Source organism: Thrips palmi, unplaced genomic scaffold (genome assembly GCF_012932325.1).
Source record: "Thrips palmi isolate BJ-2018 unplaced genomic scaffold, TpBJ-2018v1 HiC_scaffold_4, whole genome shotgun sequence".
In the NCBI taxonomy this organism is placed as follows: domain Eukaryota; kingdom Metazoa; phylum Arthropoda; class Insecta; order Thysanoptera; family Thripidae; genus Thrips; species Thrips palmi.
In genome coordinates, this window is record NW_023144631.1 from 5,811,842 (window position 1) to 5,829,348 (window position 17,507).

Here is a 17,507-nt window from a genome sequence, read left to right on the forward strand (position 1 = left end):
AGAAATGAATTACAAATTTCATTTATTTTTAGAGCGTGATTCCTGTAAGTAACTACCAGACAAAACAAGTAACCGGTATCGCTGCTTAAGGTTCTTTGCTCTGATGTGAGCTGAGGCTATCTCCACGGTGTAGTTGGCAGGAAACCATCCTTTTTCCCGGTCACGAATTCTCTCTCCTTCATACCATCCTAGAAAACAAAACAATTGATTAAATTGATTTATTAAAAATTTCAGTTTGCATTCACATGGGTAGAACAACTCAATTTTACTAACCATCTTTTGTTTTTCTCAATACATTGACTACATCTCCAACGTCCAAGGATAGCTCATCTGGTTGCTGGGCAGTATAAGGGTGTTCTGACCTAACTTGAGGGCAGTCCCACATTTCATATAGCTGTTCATTTGGATCTTCAGACTTTGGAGGGGAAACAGCTCCAAGCCAACGCTCTCTGTCCGACTCACTTCCACAAGACAAAACCTGTAACAACGACAAGTACTTGCATAATCCTACAAACATCAATGCTACAATTGGCACTTAAAATTGTTTTATTAAAATTACTCACCATCTCCATTGTTTTATTCTCTTGATTTTGCAACATTGTCAGTAAAACCAAATGTCGACCTTCTACTCCACCCTTCAAAGGTGGTTGCAGCTGCAATTGCTGAGGTTGTGGCAAATCCTCCATGGATGACATCTGAACAAGATTTCGGGGACAGTAGTCCACAACACAGAAGGTCTCGTCACTAAACAAAAGAGGTGGACACATTATTTCAAGTTCCAAGAATCTGGAGAAAGGAGTAATGAACACAATTTTTCTTGAAGCTTACCTTTTGCTTTCAACAGATCTTTTCCGTTTTGTCACAACAAGAATGTCAGTGAAAAGAAACAGATGAACACTAATTTTATTGACCTTGCGCCCAAATGTGAGCTTGGCATCATCATTCCGCCAGATCAACTGGGTCAAAGCACCTGACCTTACAAGCCAACGTGCACTTGAAATAATTGGGACAGGTTTAATATTTTGAGGAAATTCTAATTGTCGACTAAGCAGCATCATTTCTTCATAACGTTCCATTTTGCGAGCTCCTTCATTGCATTCGGCTACCACCTGAGAGTCCAAGCAATATGAGTTGATTAAATTTTATCCTGAAAGTCATAACAAACTCGTACTAAACACAAGAAAATGGTGATGTTAACAAACAAACCTTATTCAGGGATGCAAGTGCAAGTTCACATGAATGATATTCATCATGTTCTGGCTCCAGACGGTTTAGGACTGCTACCAATAATAATGGTAGTCGACAGATTCTTTGCATCGGCAACATTAGGAATGAATGAAACGACAAGGACTGGCATTCTGGTGAACTTTCTAAATGCAATAATGCCTCAGAAAACCTACTATCTCCCTCTCTGAAATAAGCGACAACAGATCATTGTTAATCAAACAGTCAATAGAATATGCAGGACATGCTATGTTTGTTTCAACTAGAATAGTCACCTAAGCTTTTTCAAAGTCCGGTCCAAATATATCTGGTTTGTGCAATACTTTGTATAAACATTGAAGTATTCACTTGCATGACGTTTCACAATGTCACATATTCCTTGTAACATAATGCTGTCCTGCCAACACCTTTCCATATCTGCTAAAAACTTTTCTGAGCGAGCTCGGACTGCAAACAGAATAAAGTCAAAATGTAATGAAAGAAATAAAGCCCACTTAACTGAATAAGTGGAAGAAAAGCCGAAAAAAAAATCTTACCTGGGTTCACGCGAGAAAACAATATTTGACGATCGCCTTTTGATAGAACCGTTTCATCACGAAATTGAGGACTGTTCATGAAATGCTTTTCCAGGACATTAAGGGACTTCACATATGAGGCTTCTGAAGTTATCAATTCAAATTTAGCTTCCTGCAGCTTCTTTTCATGTGCACTTAAAGAATCTGAAAGTAGAAAAAAAAAACAATTTCAAGATGCACTAGATGTCTTTGAGAGAGAAGAAGCAAAAATGAAAAAAGCAGAATGGTGTACCTAAAACGCCACTGTCCCTGACTTCCGGAATCTCACACCACAAAGTTCTATGTTGGCCTTCTCTTGGTCTGATGAGTTCCATAGCAGAAGGCCGACTGGACTTCACAATACCATCAACAATCTCTTCATAACCATCTGAATCGCCCTCTGCAGCTTCTTGGCGTTTGGCTTGTTCAAATATTGATGCATTGTAAAACTGATAAAGTGGTTCATCACTAAACAAAGGGTGCGACATGAGGGAACCATGTCCAGCTGAAGAATCACTGAGGTCAGTGGTGTGGCTGTTATCTGAAAGTAAATAATATGACCATAAAAATAAATAAAGAAAGAAAATTGGGGGAAATTTGTTACTAAAAAGAGGCAGGGTAACAAACACATGATCAAAGCATATAAAACTCACCATGTTCAGATTGGGAGCTATCATAGGGACTTGAATTTGATGGTATATTATCCCACAGTCCTGCTTCGGCATATAATAAAGATGTGTTAAAGGGATCTTCTTTTGGTGACCTCTTATGCAAATCTGTCAAACATAAAATTAACATGTACATTTTTGCCACCATTTATTACAACAGAAATATTTTGTAGCAAGTGCTCAATTAAACATACCCAAATTTGATGAATCAAACAGCCCACACTCCGCATACCAAGACGAGTTAGATTTTGCCTTGTCTTTTTGAGGGCCATTCCTTTTTGGGACTGTAATGACAAAAAAAAAAGATTAAAATAAAACTCATGAAGGAGGTATGGAAACAATTTCAAATTTCTCCAAATTTAGCTTAGTAATGACCTGGTGGAGGTGGAGGTGGTGGAGAATGGGGTCGCATAGCACCACTGTTTCTCCTTTCATTGGTGGCATTTTGTTGACTAGCAGCTGAAGAGGGCCGGGGTGGAAGTGGTATGGTTGGGGCACTCAAGGGGGGTCCACTGCGCTGACTTGCTGGAGATGCTGAGTCAGCATATGTAGAATTTGAGTCCATCTGTGAGGCGCTGTTCAATAAAGAAAATCATAAGTTTAAGAACCAGTCCAAGAAGTAGACGCAAAGTCAGAGGAATTAGCATTGTCATACCTGGATGATGATTCATTTCCTACTACCACTTCTTCAGTCAGGTAAAAAGTAGATCCTAAAGAAGCTGTAGAGCTTTGGCTACGCTTAAACTTGCTTTTGAAAGACCAGTATTTGTTACCAGTGAGTTGTCCGGACGACTGGCATTTTTCCATGGTAGGTGAGTGAGGTGGAGAAGTTTGATGAGCGGCTGTATGGAAAAAATAGAATTTAACTAATGGTAATTGGCACAGTCTAAACGGTGCCAAAAGTACAATTTGTTCTTTAGAATGCCTTACATAAAATTGTAGCGCCTCGAGGATCCACACTACTCTTTCTTCGCATTCTGCTGAGTTTATTGCTGATGTCATTTTTCCGAAGGGACCAGTTTTTACGGAGCTTCTGCATTTTTTTCCCAGCAGCCTCCTTAAACCGCATAACATGCACACCGTATATATTTTCTCTTGGTGGGATTTCAGGCAGTTTACCATTGTGAGTGTTAGGAATACCCTGAAAAATATAATTGTACGTCTATCAAACAATTTCCACATGAATAACAAAACACTGCAAGAGTCTACTGGGACTGGCATATACCTGTGTACTGGTAGAATGTACATTGTGATGCAGATCTTCATCCGAGTCTGAGTCAAATGAATCTATGTCATCTATGGCATCTGGATTTTCATACAGGGACTCGTATGGATTTTCATTATCTGAGTCGGTGCTGACATCACCTGAAAACAAGGGAAACCATAAACCATAACACCACTTTCATTCGACAATTTCAAAACACATCTTGCTGTCAGATATTTTGAACAGTCCTAAGTTACGAAGTTTACAAGACAGGCTAATCTGTCGCTAACCTTCTTTTTCCAAGAATAAAGAAATTTCTTGAAATTCTTCCTTCTTGTCTGAGTATAAGACTGTTCGAAGAGATACTGGCACATATTGAACAGGACTGTTTTGCACGTGGCCATTGGTGTTTGTGTAGGAGTTGTTTGCTGTTAAGTCGTATGCGGGATTCCATGGGAAGTAAGTAGTTGAAGCAGATGACACAAAAACTGAAAAGTGAAAAGAATTTTGTTTTCTCAAAGTTGATATAATTCAACCAGGGAAGTCAACCTGCTGCAAGGCATATGCTTTAAAATGGAACGAGCCCTCAAAAATAAATAAAGAGGTGCTTGAAAATTGAACTATGTTCAAAGCAAGCCTTCATTTTACAGTTGAGGGAAGCCCCAGGTAACTGCAGCAGCAGGCCGAGCGACCAAGGAGAACAGCAGGTGGCAGCCATAACCTCAAACCAGGCTGGCCTGCTACAGCCTGGTGCCTGGCAGTGGCAGACCCTCTTTACCTTGGTCCGCGCAGGGCGGTCTAGGCCTGCGGTAAGTATGACCCAGAGAGCGGTGGGAGCCATTCAAAGACCCCTGGTTCACATAACCACCGATGCTCATTTTTCTTCATTGTACCCTAATTATTTTCTGACCATAAGCACTGCACAATGAATGCTCTGCGCCGCCAGTCTGCCGATACGGCGAGGCGGAGGGAGAGAGGGAAACTGGGATCAGTGCGCACACGGCGCGATTATTGTGATAGAGACACCTGTCGCTGTCACTCGCGCCAATCGCGATGATGGCGCGCGCATCGTCTCCACTCACTCACACTGACACACACGCACACACACGCACGCATGCACGGTAGGCTTTTGGCACGGACGGGACACGCCTCGCGAGGGGCGAAACCGCGCGGAAAACGCGAACGCGGACGGCACGACGAAATGCCCCGAGAAGCTCGCGGCCTGCCTGCCTGCCTGGGCTGGGCTGGGCTGGGCCTGGCGCTACAGGGAGAGGGAGGGACGCGGCGAGGCGCGGTGCGGTGCGGCCCGGCGCGGTTGCGACACGGAACAACCGACTTGGAGCCGCAGCGGCGGCAGCAGCAGCCCGGCCAAGGTTGTTTTCAGAGCATGACAGGCGCCAGCGGGGGTGCGGCGGGCGGGGCGGGGAAGTACCTGAGGGAAGGAAGAGGGGAGGGGAGGGGGACAGGTTACCGGGTCGGACGCACACCCACTCGCCACTCGCTGGCTACGCGGTCCGCGGTACGCCGCGGTACGCGCACGAAAGGGCCTAACGACCACGCTCTCCGACGAGACGCCGAGGTCGGCGACGTCCATCGACGGCGGCGGCGTCGAGTCCCCGGCCTCCCGGGGCAGGGCTGTAGCTGTTCTGTCGTTGACCGCGTCGCGTCGCGCTGGCGGACTGAAAGACTGAAACCGCGCGACCCGCGCCGTCAGTCTTTCCAGGAAATTCCCACAGCTTTCACAGTGCGGGCGCGGCGTGCGCGTGCACCGCGGCTCCGGAGAGGCTAGGCCCTCCAGCTAGGCTCCAGGCATGGCTCCAGGCAACGAGGCCCCGCGCTAGACTCCAGCACGGCCGGTGTGTGCTGCCTGGCTGCCTGGCCGGAGGGGCCGCGGTGCTCGAACGCGCCAAGCCGCCACGGTCCATACACACACTGCGCGGCAACAGCGCTAGGGCTAGAGCTCGGCGGCGTACCTGCCTTTGCCGCAGGAGAGCACCGGGACCGCGCAGGGACAGAAAGAGCGGGGGTGGGCCGAGGCCGAGGCTCGCCGGTGACAACGTCAAACACAACGTCAACGACGAGAAGCGCGTCATCATCGAGGGGCGGCGCGGCGCGGCAGGTGCGCGACAAGCAATCAGCACACCCGGCCCGTGGACGCGGAGGTGTGGGGTGTGTGCCAGGCTTGGCCAAGCCGCTCGCTAGCAGAGCTCTGCGGTCTCGTTGCACAAATCAGCCCGGACAGGTGGCCGCGCTGGCGCACTGGCAGGGCGGCTGCCAGGCTGGCGGCACACGGACGAGTGCGTGGGCGTGGAGGTCTCCAATTTCTCCGGCCACTCTGCCGCGCCACGCTGCACAGCCTGCCGCGCTGCCACGCCCCGCCGCCGGCACGCAGGGGGGTCCACGACAGCCAGGACGGCCCAGCCTGGCCCAGCCCCCGGCAGGAGACAGCGTCACCGTCGTCGCCGAGGCCGCGCCCGAACTACATCAAATTGGCAGCAGCGTGACTGCCACTGCCACACCTGCAGGCTGGACGTCAATACTAATCCCGGTGGGAAAGTGGCGGGAAAAATCGGACTCCAACTCGCGCCACTGCGGCACGTCGTCGGCCGCGGGGCCGCGGGGCCGCCGCGCACCGCGCACCCTGCCCGGGGTGCCCCGGTGCCGCCAAGGCCGCCCGGTGGTCGTCACGTCGGACCGCGCCATCGCCAGCCATCGCCACAGCCGGGGTAGGGAGGGACCGCGCGCAAGCGGCGTGGCGGCGTGGCGTGGCGGCCGGGTGATTCAGAGTGCCCCGTGAGTGCGACAGAGACAGACGACTCCACTGAATCGCTCGGCGTGCAGCGCTGCCAGCGAGGGGGCGCCCTCCAACACGGTGGTCAAGAGGGCACGACCGTCCCAGACAATGTCAGTCGCTCCGGGGGGCGTCGCCGCGTCGCCGCGTCGCCAACCGAGTGTGGTCCGTGCGCCACGGTCGGCGGGGCAGGCCGGCAGGCCGGGAGCACCAAACCTAGGCGACGACGCCCTGCCGCCTGCCGCCGCCCCGTTGGGCGTGACGAGGAACGGGGCGACGCAGCGCGCAGCCTGCAGCGTGCAGCAGACGTCGCCGATGAGACTTATGCTGGCCGGGCTGCGCTGGGCCGCGCCGGGCCAGCGTTCCCCGGGGCGGAACAAGAAAGCAATAAGGACGCCACGCCGACGGGAAATATTTCAGAACACGCCCGCCCCGCCCCGCCCCACCTCGCCCCGCCCCACCCCGCCCCGCCCCACCCCGCCCCGCCGCGCAGCACTGCAGCTTGCAGCTTGCAGCCGGCGGCTAGAGGCCCGCGCGCTGGCTGCGCTGGCTGCGCTTGCCCGGTGACACCGCTGGGAGAAATTCAGCATCCCGTCGTAAAAACGATCACGCACGTTTTGAGCATACCGGCCGAGCCGTGCACCTGCCGAGCCAGCGCGGTTCGCGTCGCGTCTCTCTCGCACGCCCACGGAAGGTCTCGCGAGAGCGAGAGAGAGCGAGAGAGACAGAGCGACGAAAGCACGGTTCGGGATCGGCCCGCTGTCTTCCGCCCTTTCCCCTCGGCTCGGCGCGGCGCGGTCCGCGGTGACAGCGCGGCGGCGCGACAGCAGGCGCACGCCGAAGACAGAGACGGAGTCGAGGCCTGGCGGGCCTGGCCAGGCGGCGAGGAAGCAGAATGTCAAACGGGGAAGAATGTCACGTCCGGGCCGTGACCGCGGCAGTGGCGGTGGCGGTGGCGGCAAGGCCCGCCAGAGCACGCCGCTCTCTGCGGCGCTGCGGCCGGAGGGCCGGACTCGGCGTGAAGCTCGTTTTACCGTCCATTAGGGGCCGAGCTTGAAGCGCTTCAAGCGCCAAGCGCCGGGCGTGGCTCGCCGGCCTCGCCGGCCACATGAGGCACGAGGCGCCCAAGCGCGGCGACCAGGCGCCGCCCCGCAGGCCGTCCCGCCGCGCCCATTGTACCGCGGACGGAAGGCGGGCACGCTGCGCCACTGCGCGCTCCGAAACAAGCGCCACTTTACGAAACCGAAACCCAAACTTTGCGTATCGCTTCGCCTCGCCTCCCCTTCCTCTGGCCGGCTTCCGCCGAGGGGCGCCACGCCGGCGGGACGAGGCAATTTGAATGAATGTGGGGCCTGCCTCCTGCCTGGCCGACCGGGCTGGAGACCTGAACGCGCGGGCCCCACGGTCCCCAATCCGAATCCCAATCTCAATGGAATGGAACGGAACGGGGAACGCCGGCGGGGACTCTCTCTTTCTCTCTCTTGGGCAGTAACGGCAACGGGAACGCGTGCTTACAGCGTGGCGGCGGCCGAGCTCGGCGAGCGGGCCGCCGTGCGGGTAGGCAGTCCCGCCGCAGTCGCGCGTCTCGCGGGCGGGCCTGCCCAGCCAGGCGGCCGGGCCGGGCCGGGGACATAGCACGCCCGGTCTCCTACCGCCGCACGCTTTCGCCGCTGCGTCTGCGCGTGCGTGCGTGTGCAACGTGCCGCTCACGCCACGGCAGTGCCCCTGCCACTGTGCGATGAGTGAGGGTTCCATGCCAAAGTGCGACTCGACAGTAAGTCTGCTGCCAACGATCGCTTCCAGTGAGAAAGTCGAATCGGAATTCGAGGAGACCCTCCTTTACCAGTGCAAAGAGAACAGCGGCGGCGGCGGCAGGCTGTCTACCCAGTGTGCGCGACACGGCCTGGACGGAAACCCCACAATTCTTAACTTTTCCCCCGCAGCCCTCGCCGGCCGCTCGCTGGCGAAGCGTGCCGAAGCCCCTCGCCTCCCCTCGCGACGTCGACGTCCTCGGCGTGGTTCGTCCGCCCCGCCAGCGCCGCTGGCTGCGTCGGCGCGGCCCGCCTGGGCCCTGGGCCCGTCTCGCCGGCCTAGCCCGCCGCCATTGTAGCCTCGCTGCACATTTGCACAACGGCATTCAATGGAGTGGGAGGGGCGCGGGGCTTCGGCGGCAGGTTGCAGTAACGTAACAGCGATCCTGTTGACTCTGGCTCCCCTCACGGCGGACGATTGTCCTCCGCGGCGGTCCGGAGGACCCTCGGCGTCACGCCCGCGCTGCCCTACCGCGCCGTCTCTCTCGCGCCAACACGGAACGCCCCATGAGTGCGCGAGAGACGGAGCGACGCGGTGTTCGGAACGAGCAGTCTACTGCTCACCCGGCCACCGGCAGGGGCGCCATCGGGGAGGTGTGCTGAGGCAAGGCGGCGACCCTCTCGACGGACTCGACACGTCTCGTCTCGAGCACCGCGTCGTCGGCCCGTCGGCCTGCACCACGACAAACCGCGGCACCACGACGACGACCTGCTTGGGCTGGGCGCTGCGCTGAAAAGCATGCGGTCACAAGTCCCGACTTTCTATGAACACGCGACGCGCTCACACACACACACACGCACACACGACGCCGCGTTGTCGCCATGATGACGGGGTAGGACTGCCTATCGCCCCGAACGGACTCCTCGCGTAACAGTGTAACACGCGGCCGGCGCTCCGAAAACAATAATTAATCCAACAACATAATGACATACAAAGTGCGCTTTTCCGCGGGCGGCGACACCACGGCGACAACGGGATTCCAACCGACGCTGCCGAGGCAGCATCGCGTGACCCGTCCTTGTCCTGCACACGGCGCTTGACATCTCTCTCTCTCTCACTCCGAGGCAAAACAAACGAGGTGGACTCTCAAAAAAATGGAAATGAATTGGGTAGCGAGGTGGCGATGTGGTCATCGCGGCGGGAACTGTTTTTATTCTTTTCCGCGGCCAGGCAGCGCCTCTTGCGCTACGCCACGCCACGCCACTCTACGCGCGCGGTCCAGCAGCCCTGCGGGTTCCCTGCAGGTTCCCATGGTGGCAGAGAAATTAGCTGAACGCAGTGGCGGGCGGGGCGGCGGCCGCGCGCTGCAGCCGGTGGCAGCGGCGTCCGCGTTCGGGAAAAAATAATTTTAAAGTAATTTTGAGGCAGAGAGCAAAGAAACCGATGTCGAACGACGCGGGGAAAGGGAGGCGAACGACTTAATCAGCGGGCAGGTCTGCAGGCTGCAGGCTGCGGGCGGCACCGCCACGCCGCGACGCGCCGCGACGCCGAGCGGGAAGGAAAGTTTGGCTGGGACTTTTGTTTGGGAGCGACAAGGATTACGCGGCCAGAATGGGTCGATTAGTGATCGATTAGGGTGGAGTTCCGGGGACGGCCACAAAGGCGGTGCGCGCCCCAGGCGCTCTACCCGCTCGATCTAGAGTCCGCCCAGGCTTGCAGCCAGCCTGGATGGACACCGACCACTGCCGGCTCCAGCCCGGCGGCAGGCTTGGCGGCAGGCTTGGCGGCCTCCAGGCAGCCCCTGACCCTCCCTAACCCCGACGCCGGCAATCAAGCGACATGGCGGAGAGGGCATTCTTGACGTCCCGTCCCCGTCGTCGCCGTGCCGAGAGCGCCATTAGGGAAAAACGCCATACACTGCTCAACGAGCGCTCATTCCGCCTCATGAAGTTGGCGCGGCGGCTCTCCGGACAGCGCTCCGTCTCTCTCGCACCCTTACGGGCCGCCACATGAGTGCGAGGGAGAAAGAGCGACGAAGGCACTGCCGGCCCGAAGTCGGATCTGGCAGCAATTACTTCGGCCTCGACCGCGCAAGCGCAGCACAGCACAGCGCAAGCGCTGCTGGAAATTTCACCGCCTTTGAAACCTAAAAGCGCGCGTGGCATGGAGGAACGGCGAGGGGCTGCAGGGGCTGGATGGGTCGGTCGCGATTGAATGAGCGCGATAGAGATAGAGCGAGAAGGAGAGGGAGAGGGAGAGGGCGGAGGAGGAGGAGGCGGCGGCGCAGCGAGTGCGGCCGCTTCTTCTCCAGCAATAAGGTCGCGCCGACCGACACTCGCTCGCACTCGCTCCACAAAGCGCGGCGGCAGGCTCGCTCCGTCTCTCTCGCACTCGCGGGGCTACCCATACAGGGTGCGAGAGAGACAGAGCGCGTCGGGGCGGAGAAAGGAGAATGGGATTGACCTGTCCATTACGCACCACGCCGCGACCTACAAGTCCAGAACGCACTGCCTGCCTCGCGGCACACTGCATGCTGGCTCGCGGCGACGACGCTCACACATACGGACACCGGTACTCTGTTCCCCTCTTTCCGAAAGTCATTTCTCGACCTGCCCCAGGTGCCGAGTCGCTGGCGAGATTCGTCGGTAATTATGCCGCCGGTATTGTCGTGTCGCGTACACTGCGCGCTGAGGGTCACCCCCTCTCTTCGGCCCACTCGGCCCGGTCCGGTTCAGCTGGTCCGGGTGCCCCAGTGGTGCCCCAGCGGTGCCCTCACGTCGCGGGGCCCACGCTCGGCCTGGTCGTTATGATGTCACCGGGGACCGGCTTGGGCGTGGCGTGGCGGAGTGGGGTTGGGAGGGGGCGGGGCCCGCACTTGGGCCTTGAGATTCTTTTTGGGAACGTTTAAGGTTAACGCGATCGCCCGGGCCGCGACCGCCGGCCACTGCTGCACCGCCACCTGTCGGCGACGGCCGGAACCAGCGGCAACCGGTGCACAGTAGGCCAGAAGACCGGTGGAAGCGGCCAAAACGCTAGACGCGCTTTGAGCTTCAGAGTCGCGAAACAGGACTCGAATCGAACGTTCCTCGTTCGGAGAGCAATCCATTGGTGGGGTCACACACGTTAGGTTCGAGTGCAGCTGTGCCAGAGCACTCGACGGTCCGACGGCGCGGCGCGGGGACTTTTTGACTTGTTGCATGTGCCCCCCTCCCCTCCCCCGCCGGACAGCGAGCGGCCTTGCGGACAAAAAGGCAAAAGCCAAGCCCCACCGTGGGACTCTCTCAAACGCATAATTCTTGACCCGCTCTGCTCGTAATTGAACCCGGGCATGCCGCGCACCGCAGTCCGCGGCACGGAAGCCGTGGCCGCGGCCACCACACTGCTTTGCGAAACCCCGCGCCACGAAACGCCTTGCCCCGGGGCACAGAGGCAGGGGAGGGGGCAAAAGAACCCCCTGACCACTGGAAAGCCCCCTGAAAGGTAGGCAAAAGTCAGTGCCCCTGTCAGTGGGCCAAAAGTACTGCTTTGTCCATGCCCCTCAGGCCGCCACTGCTGCCCCTCCTGGGCGGGGAGCGCGTTGCGGCCTGCGCCGGGAGGTAGGCAGCCCAACCAACGCCGCTAGTTCCGCGCCCCGCCGCGCGACCGCTGCGCCGCGCCACCTGCCGGGCTCGCCGCCGTAGCGCCCAGTTCGCCGGGCCGCCGCCAGAGCGCGCCACCAGTGCACGCCGCGCTGCTGGGCGCTGGACCCGCTGGACCTTCCCCGAGGGAAGGACCGACTCGACGACGGCGGGAGCACCGCCGAAACGGCACAGCACCGCCGCCAACAAGGCCACCAAGTGCCTGCACGAAACTGCGCGCCGACAACGACAACGTTTCCCTCCCCGATAAATCTAATCCCTTCGTTATCAGCGTACCTGCGTTCGACGCGGCACGACCGGCCGGCCGCTGCCCGGACGCGGCGGCGGCCTGCTGCACGCCGTCCGCCCCACCGTGATGGAGACATCGACCCAGTGCACCGCCACGGCAGCGCCACGGCACCGCCACGCGAGGTCGCCGCTCCGGGCACCGCCGAGCTCCGCGATGTAATTTGGCAGTGGCGCGGGGTCCCGCTTTGGGCATGGCCTGCATCGCCGTGAACGGCCCGGCCAGTCGGCCTGCCTTGCCCAGCTTGCGCAACGCGGCACTTATCCATGCCATACCGCACCGATATCTCGATTCGATAACCGACTAATCTCGATGAGCGAGAGAGAGAGAGAGGACGATCCTGACCAGGAAAGCCACTCTCCTCCCCTGTCTGTCTCCAGCGACGCGGAAAGTTCAATGGGCCCGACTCTCGTCGCCCGGACGGAGAATGGACGTTGCTGGATGTTGCAGTGTAGTGTCGTGTCGTGTGGTGTGGTGGTGTCGTTGTTTGGCCACGTGCTCCAGACAGTCCCGTCCGGTGCAGTCCGGATACCCACCTCGTCTCCGCGGGCTCTTGGTCCGCTGCGTCCGCACCTTCCTGGACCAGCTGGTGGCTCGCCGGCGGCGCGGCTGGTCTCTGAATCTGCAATGAACAAAACGATAATGAGGATCAAGCCGTTGTAAAGGCAAAACGATCACCGCATTCGATTGCTCGACTCTGCTCTCTCCCTTCGCTCTGGCTGCGACGGCGCGTTCGCGTGCGTCGCTCGGCGTTCCCGGAGGGCTTTTCCCGGACGTCGGCACGTCGCCGACGTGGCCGTGCCGTCGCCATGCCGTGCCATGCCATCATGCAGCACGCGGCGCAGAGAAGCGCGTTTAGCCGCCGGCCCGTTGGGTGCTCATTACGGCCTCATGCGGCTCATCCCGGCCCACGCACGTCCTCGCTGTGCTGTCTCTCTCGCACTCACGGGCCCGCCCGGCCGCCTGGCCCGCCCGCAGCGGTGCGAGAGAGACAGCGAGTGCAGTCGGACTGCAGGCCGAGCCACCCTTCACAGGGCCTCTCGCGAATAATCTCAACTCCTTTTTTTCCTGCTTCAGTGAGTCAGGCAGGCAGGAGGCACCGTCTCCCGAGGAAAGGAATACCGCTGTCGCGGCCACGACGACGACGACGCCAATGTGATTCGCGGTTAGGAGGCGGTCGGCGTCGGCGAGGATGAAGGACAAAAAAGAAGAAGCCTGTGACACACTTCCTGGGGATCCGTGTGACAGGGTCCGCTACCGGCAAATGCGGTGGCGTTGAACTTGGCCTACAGCTGGGCCGCTGCCTTGCCCCGTCCTACCGCACGCCCCGCCCCGCCCCACCCCGCCCCGCCCCGCCACGCGCACGGCGAAGCCATGGATTACTCATTCAGGCGGCACTGCGCCTTCAATTTGCTACGGCCGAATGAATCACTGCCGAGGAGCAGCAAGCTCGGCAAGCTGCACTGCCCGCAGCAAGTGGCCCGCTGCGCACGCTGCACTGCACGCTAAGCGACACGGGAGGAGCGGCCGGCAAAAAGCCCGGCCCGGCCAGACAGACGCCCACCCTGGGAAAGCAGCGCCAGCCAGCGCCAGCCCGGATTACCCCATTAACTGCCTGCGAAGGGGTAGAGAAGAAGCCCCCCCCCCCGTTTTGCGGATCGGGCGGACGCGTGCTCTAGCCTTTAATGGTAATGGTAATGCGGTGTAGGCACGCCCGCCGCGCACGAGAGTTTGGCGGGCCAGCCTACCCTACATTCTGCAGGCGCTCAGCGGCCGCCTGCGGTGTAGGCACGCCCGCCGCGCACGAGTGGTTGGCGGGCGCGCCTACCCTCCGGATGGCAGGCGCCGTACGACGGAGGGGCGGCTTCAGGACGACGTCGAAGGAGGAAAAGGTGGAGGAGGAAGCGGCGGGCGACCTCGGCCGTGACTGCGGTGCTGTGTGCGGCGTGCACTGCGGTGCCGGTTTCGCCGTGTGGGAACTTTGGATGAATGGCGGCATGGCGGCGTGGCCGGGCTGGCTGGTGCAGTGGCGGTGCGTATGGATGAAGTAGGGCCGCCGGCCGGCCGATCCTAATCACGGCCCGCCCTGCAATCCAGGAGGGTGACTCCGAACTTCCGTCTCTCTGTCCGTCTCGCACCCATGCCACGTTCCGTGTAGGTGCGAGAGAGCGCGACGACACGCGGTTCGGAATCGGTCCGCTGGTTCGGCCGACCGCGGTCGGCCGCCTCCCAATCAGCCCCTCTTCACTCACTCCGACTGCCCGGGTCCCGGGTCGGGTCGGGCCGTCCGAACCGGGCTGGACCGATCCCGCCTGGAACGAACGGCCCGGCCGGGCGCCCAGTCATCACCGCGGCGTCCACTAGTTCGTCGCGGACCGGTCGCCCATTCATCGCGGCCGATACATTGTGCAGGACGCTGTTTCCGATACCCTCCGCTCGGCCGGGCCGCTCGGCCTTTGCTCGGCCTGCACCGTGACTGTCGGCTTCAAATCCAGCAGACAGGCCGACATTTTCGCGGCGTCTCTGTAAACAGGTGGTATGGACACTCACACTACTATGGTCTCCTCGTCGTCCTGGTCCTCCTGGTCCGTGGGCGTGTTGTCCAGGTCCACCCACTCGTCGCTGGTCTCGGACAGCGGCACTCGGCCCGGCACCACCGCCCCGGGCTGGAACGGCAGCTGCAGCGCGGAGGCCACTGGAAAAGAAATAAATCACTCTTAGATTTTCTGTTAGCACACGTCACCATCGCAGGAAATGGCAAGTTGGTCACACTGTACCGATATTATTTAAAGAGAGCGCGAGGTTTTTTTTTGCGGTGTAATCGGCTCGTGCCGCATTGTGTTGGCGGCCCTGTGCTGGCGGCTGGCGGGTCAGCCGCTGCTCCGCGCTCCACGCGACGTCAATGCCTCGGTGCCTTGGTGCCGCCGCAAACATTCCGAGGCACCCGCCAAAGCGCGCACCGCGCCAAGCGCCGACGGCAAAAGCGATACCGGGACAGACTGTGGGGCGGGGCGGGCGAAACCGCAACGCCAGTGCCGCCAACTCGCAGCATCCCAAAAGGCGCTGCAGGGCTGCCAATCACGCCATACGTGACGTACTGACGTGCTTCCCTTCGCGGCAACCACGCCCCTCGCCCACCGAGAAACGCGTCTAATTCAATCCAGTGCAGGGCCCAAAATAACTAGACCCACTTTTATCCTGTTCGTAATTTTCTTTTTTTTTGCGTTTTCTCGAGTAAGGCGGCAGCACACTGGCGTCGACAAACATTACCATACGTCACAGTGTGTGTGCGCCGTGCGCGCGCGTGTCGAGTCCCAGGGCTTTTCAGGCCGCGACCGCGGCTTGCCCCGTTCTCAGACACACCTGAGACCCGAGCCCTCGCGGCGCCTGTTAACAAGGGCGAGGCGCGAACGCGCGGCGCTGGGCGATAAACGGGAATCACCGCGAGGAGATACCGCGAGACTGACGACGACGCGACGGCCTTGCCACACTTTTTGAAATCGTTTCAGTCCGTTTCGGGAACGAGTGCGAGGCGCAAGGCACCGCCCCCCACGCTGCTTTCGTTCCTTTAGCCGCGCTTTCCCCGCGACCTCTGATTGGCTGGCGCCTCTGCGGTTCCCCTCAATCACACGCAGTGCACCGCCACCGCGAAGCGTACCGCGCACCGCGCACCGCGCACCGCGACGTGCCCGGTGATGGCCTCCCCGCGTCCGCGACGGCCGCGGCCCGGGCCAATGCTGAGGTTTTGACCCAGCCAATGGGCCATTGTGTGTGTGAGTGTGTGTGTTCCGGGTCAGGGCTGGGCCGCCGCCGCGCCGCCGCGCGTGCCCAGCGTACCGCAGTAGACCGACTCCGAGCGGGCGCTCTCTCTCTCGCGCACATGGGGCGTACCGTGTGGGTGCAAGGGAGATAGATGGGAGTCCGAGGGGGATTCAGTCAGCAGCGCGGGCCTGCTGACCTAGGGCACCATCCTCGCGCCTCGCTTTCGACTCGACTCACCTGCCATGGCCTGCTCGTCCGTCAGCGGGTCCCCGTAGATGCTGTTGATCTTGCCGCAGTAGCTGCTGGCGTTGCCGGCGCTGCTGCTCCTGCTGCTGCTGCTACTGCTGCAGCTGCTGGGGTGGCGGCCGACGCCCACGCCCCTGCCGGGGACGCCGGGTGGCAGCAGGGGGAGGCTGCCGAGCCGCGGGGGCGGCGGCCCGACGCGCGCACCCCTCGGCCGCACCAGGTAGATGGCCTCGTAGACGCCGCTGGTGGACACGGCGTCGTCGGCCACGCCGGCCGCAGCGGCCAGCCCTTCCGCGGGCGTGTCCGGCCGGCGCTCCGACAGCACGTCGTCGTAGATGTTGTCGCCCTCCTCGTCTTCCTCCTCGGCGACGGGTAGTGGTGGAAGTGGCGGCGGTGGCGGTGGCGGCAGCGGCGCGCTCGCGGCGCTGTCCACGAACTGGTAGCCCTCGCCCTCGCAGTCGTCGTAGTTGCCGCCGCCGCACGTCTCGTACATCTCCTGGGCGTCCTTCTTCTTGGCCTCCACGCCGATGTCATCGTAGATGTTCTCGTCGCACGCCGGCGCCACCACGTCGTCGTACAGCTGAGGTTCGTCGCCGCTCTCCGGCGGCACGTCGTCGTCGTCCTGGCGAGTCTCGTCGGGCTGCACCAGGGCGGGGACGGCGCGGAAGGACGGCCCGTCGTTGGCAGCCGATGGCGGGTCTGCCTTCGGCTGCGCCTTGGGGGGCGCCGGCGCCGACCGCCACAGGAACGAGTGGTTGGCCTTTAGCTTGGCGCTGTCCTTGTTCTCCGGAACTTCAGGCGCAGCCGGAGCAGCCGGTGCAGCCCTGGTGGGGACCGCGGCGTTGTTGCGCGCGGGCAGGGCTGGCGGCGCCACCGCTTCTGACCCTTCCGCACTGGCAGGTGACGGAGACGGGGAGGCGTTCGCCCGGTCCAGGATGTTCTTCAGGGCGCTGGCGTTTTCGGGCACAGGGGGCGGCGTCGTGGAAGGTAGCGGCGGAATGGTATCGATGTCGTCATCGTCGAAGTTGACGACGACGAGCCGACGCTCCTCGGACCGCATTGTCTTGGCGGTCTTGAGCAGCGTCTTGTTGGCTTGCGAGCGCGCTCGCAGCGCCTCCCGAGACCGCTTCGAGCTGGCGGTGGGGCTGGCGGCGGGGCTGGCGGCGGGGCTTCCCACCGGCGTTGGCATCGTTGGCACCTCCTTTTCCTTTGGCACATCAGATATGGCAGCAGCCTGCACGGGGGCGGCGGTGGAGGCGGGGATGGCCTCCATTTCGGCAGTGCCGTCAGGGCGACCTTGCGCGGGGGTGGGGGTTTGCGTGGCGCCGTCCTGGGTGGCAGGCCGGGCGGGCCTCGAGGGCGAAGGCGCCTCGCGTGCTTCG

At 60.2% G+C, this 17,507-nt stretch overlaps 2 protein-coding genes across 5 annotated transcripts in view; both read right to left on the reverse strand.

Annotated features, from left to right (window-relative positions):
- Positions 1–16,269, reverse strand: LOC117649599 (ephexin-1-like; the record flags this gene model as incomplete). Of its 4 annotated transcripts, none has more annotated exon segments than XM_034392493.1 (17): positions 1–188; positions 274–478; positions 564–744; positions 829–1,109; positions 1,207–1,411; positions 1,500–1,671; positions 1,761–1,943; positions 2,032–2,319; positions 2,432–2,554; positions 2,641–2,730; positions 2,822–3,021; positions 3,102–3,288; positions 3,377–3,587; positions 3,672–3,811; positions 12,654–12,739; positions 14,668–14,812; positions 16,117–16,269. In XM_034392493.1, coding segments are annotated over 17 exon segments (2,874 nt in total). In that variant the 5' UTR covers positions 16,124–16,269.
- LOC117649557 (nucleolar protein dao-5-like) overlaps positions 16,138–17,507 on the reverse strand; it is a 45,630-nt gene continuing 44,260 nt past the window's right edge. Inside the window, exons 5-6 of the mRNA XM_034392443.1 lie at positions 16,330–17,359; positions 16,138–16,157 (exon numbers count right to left, since the gene is read on the reverse strand). Coding sequence (XP_034248334.1) covers positions 16,138–16,157; positions 16,330–17,359 — 1,050 coding nt within the window. The remainder of the gene's footprint in view (positions 16,158–16,329; positions 17,360–17,507) is intronic.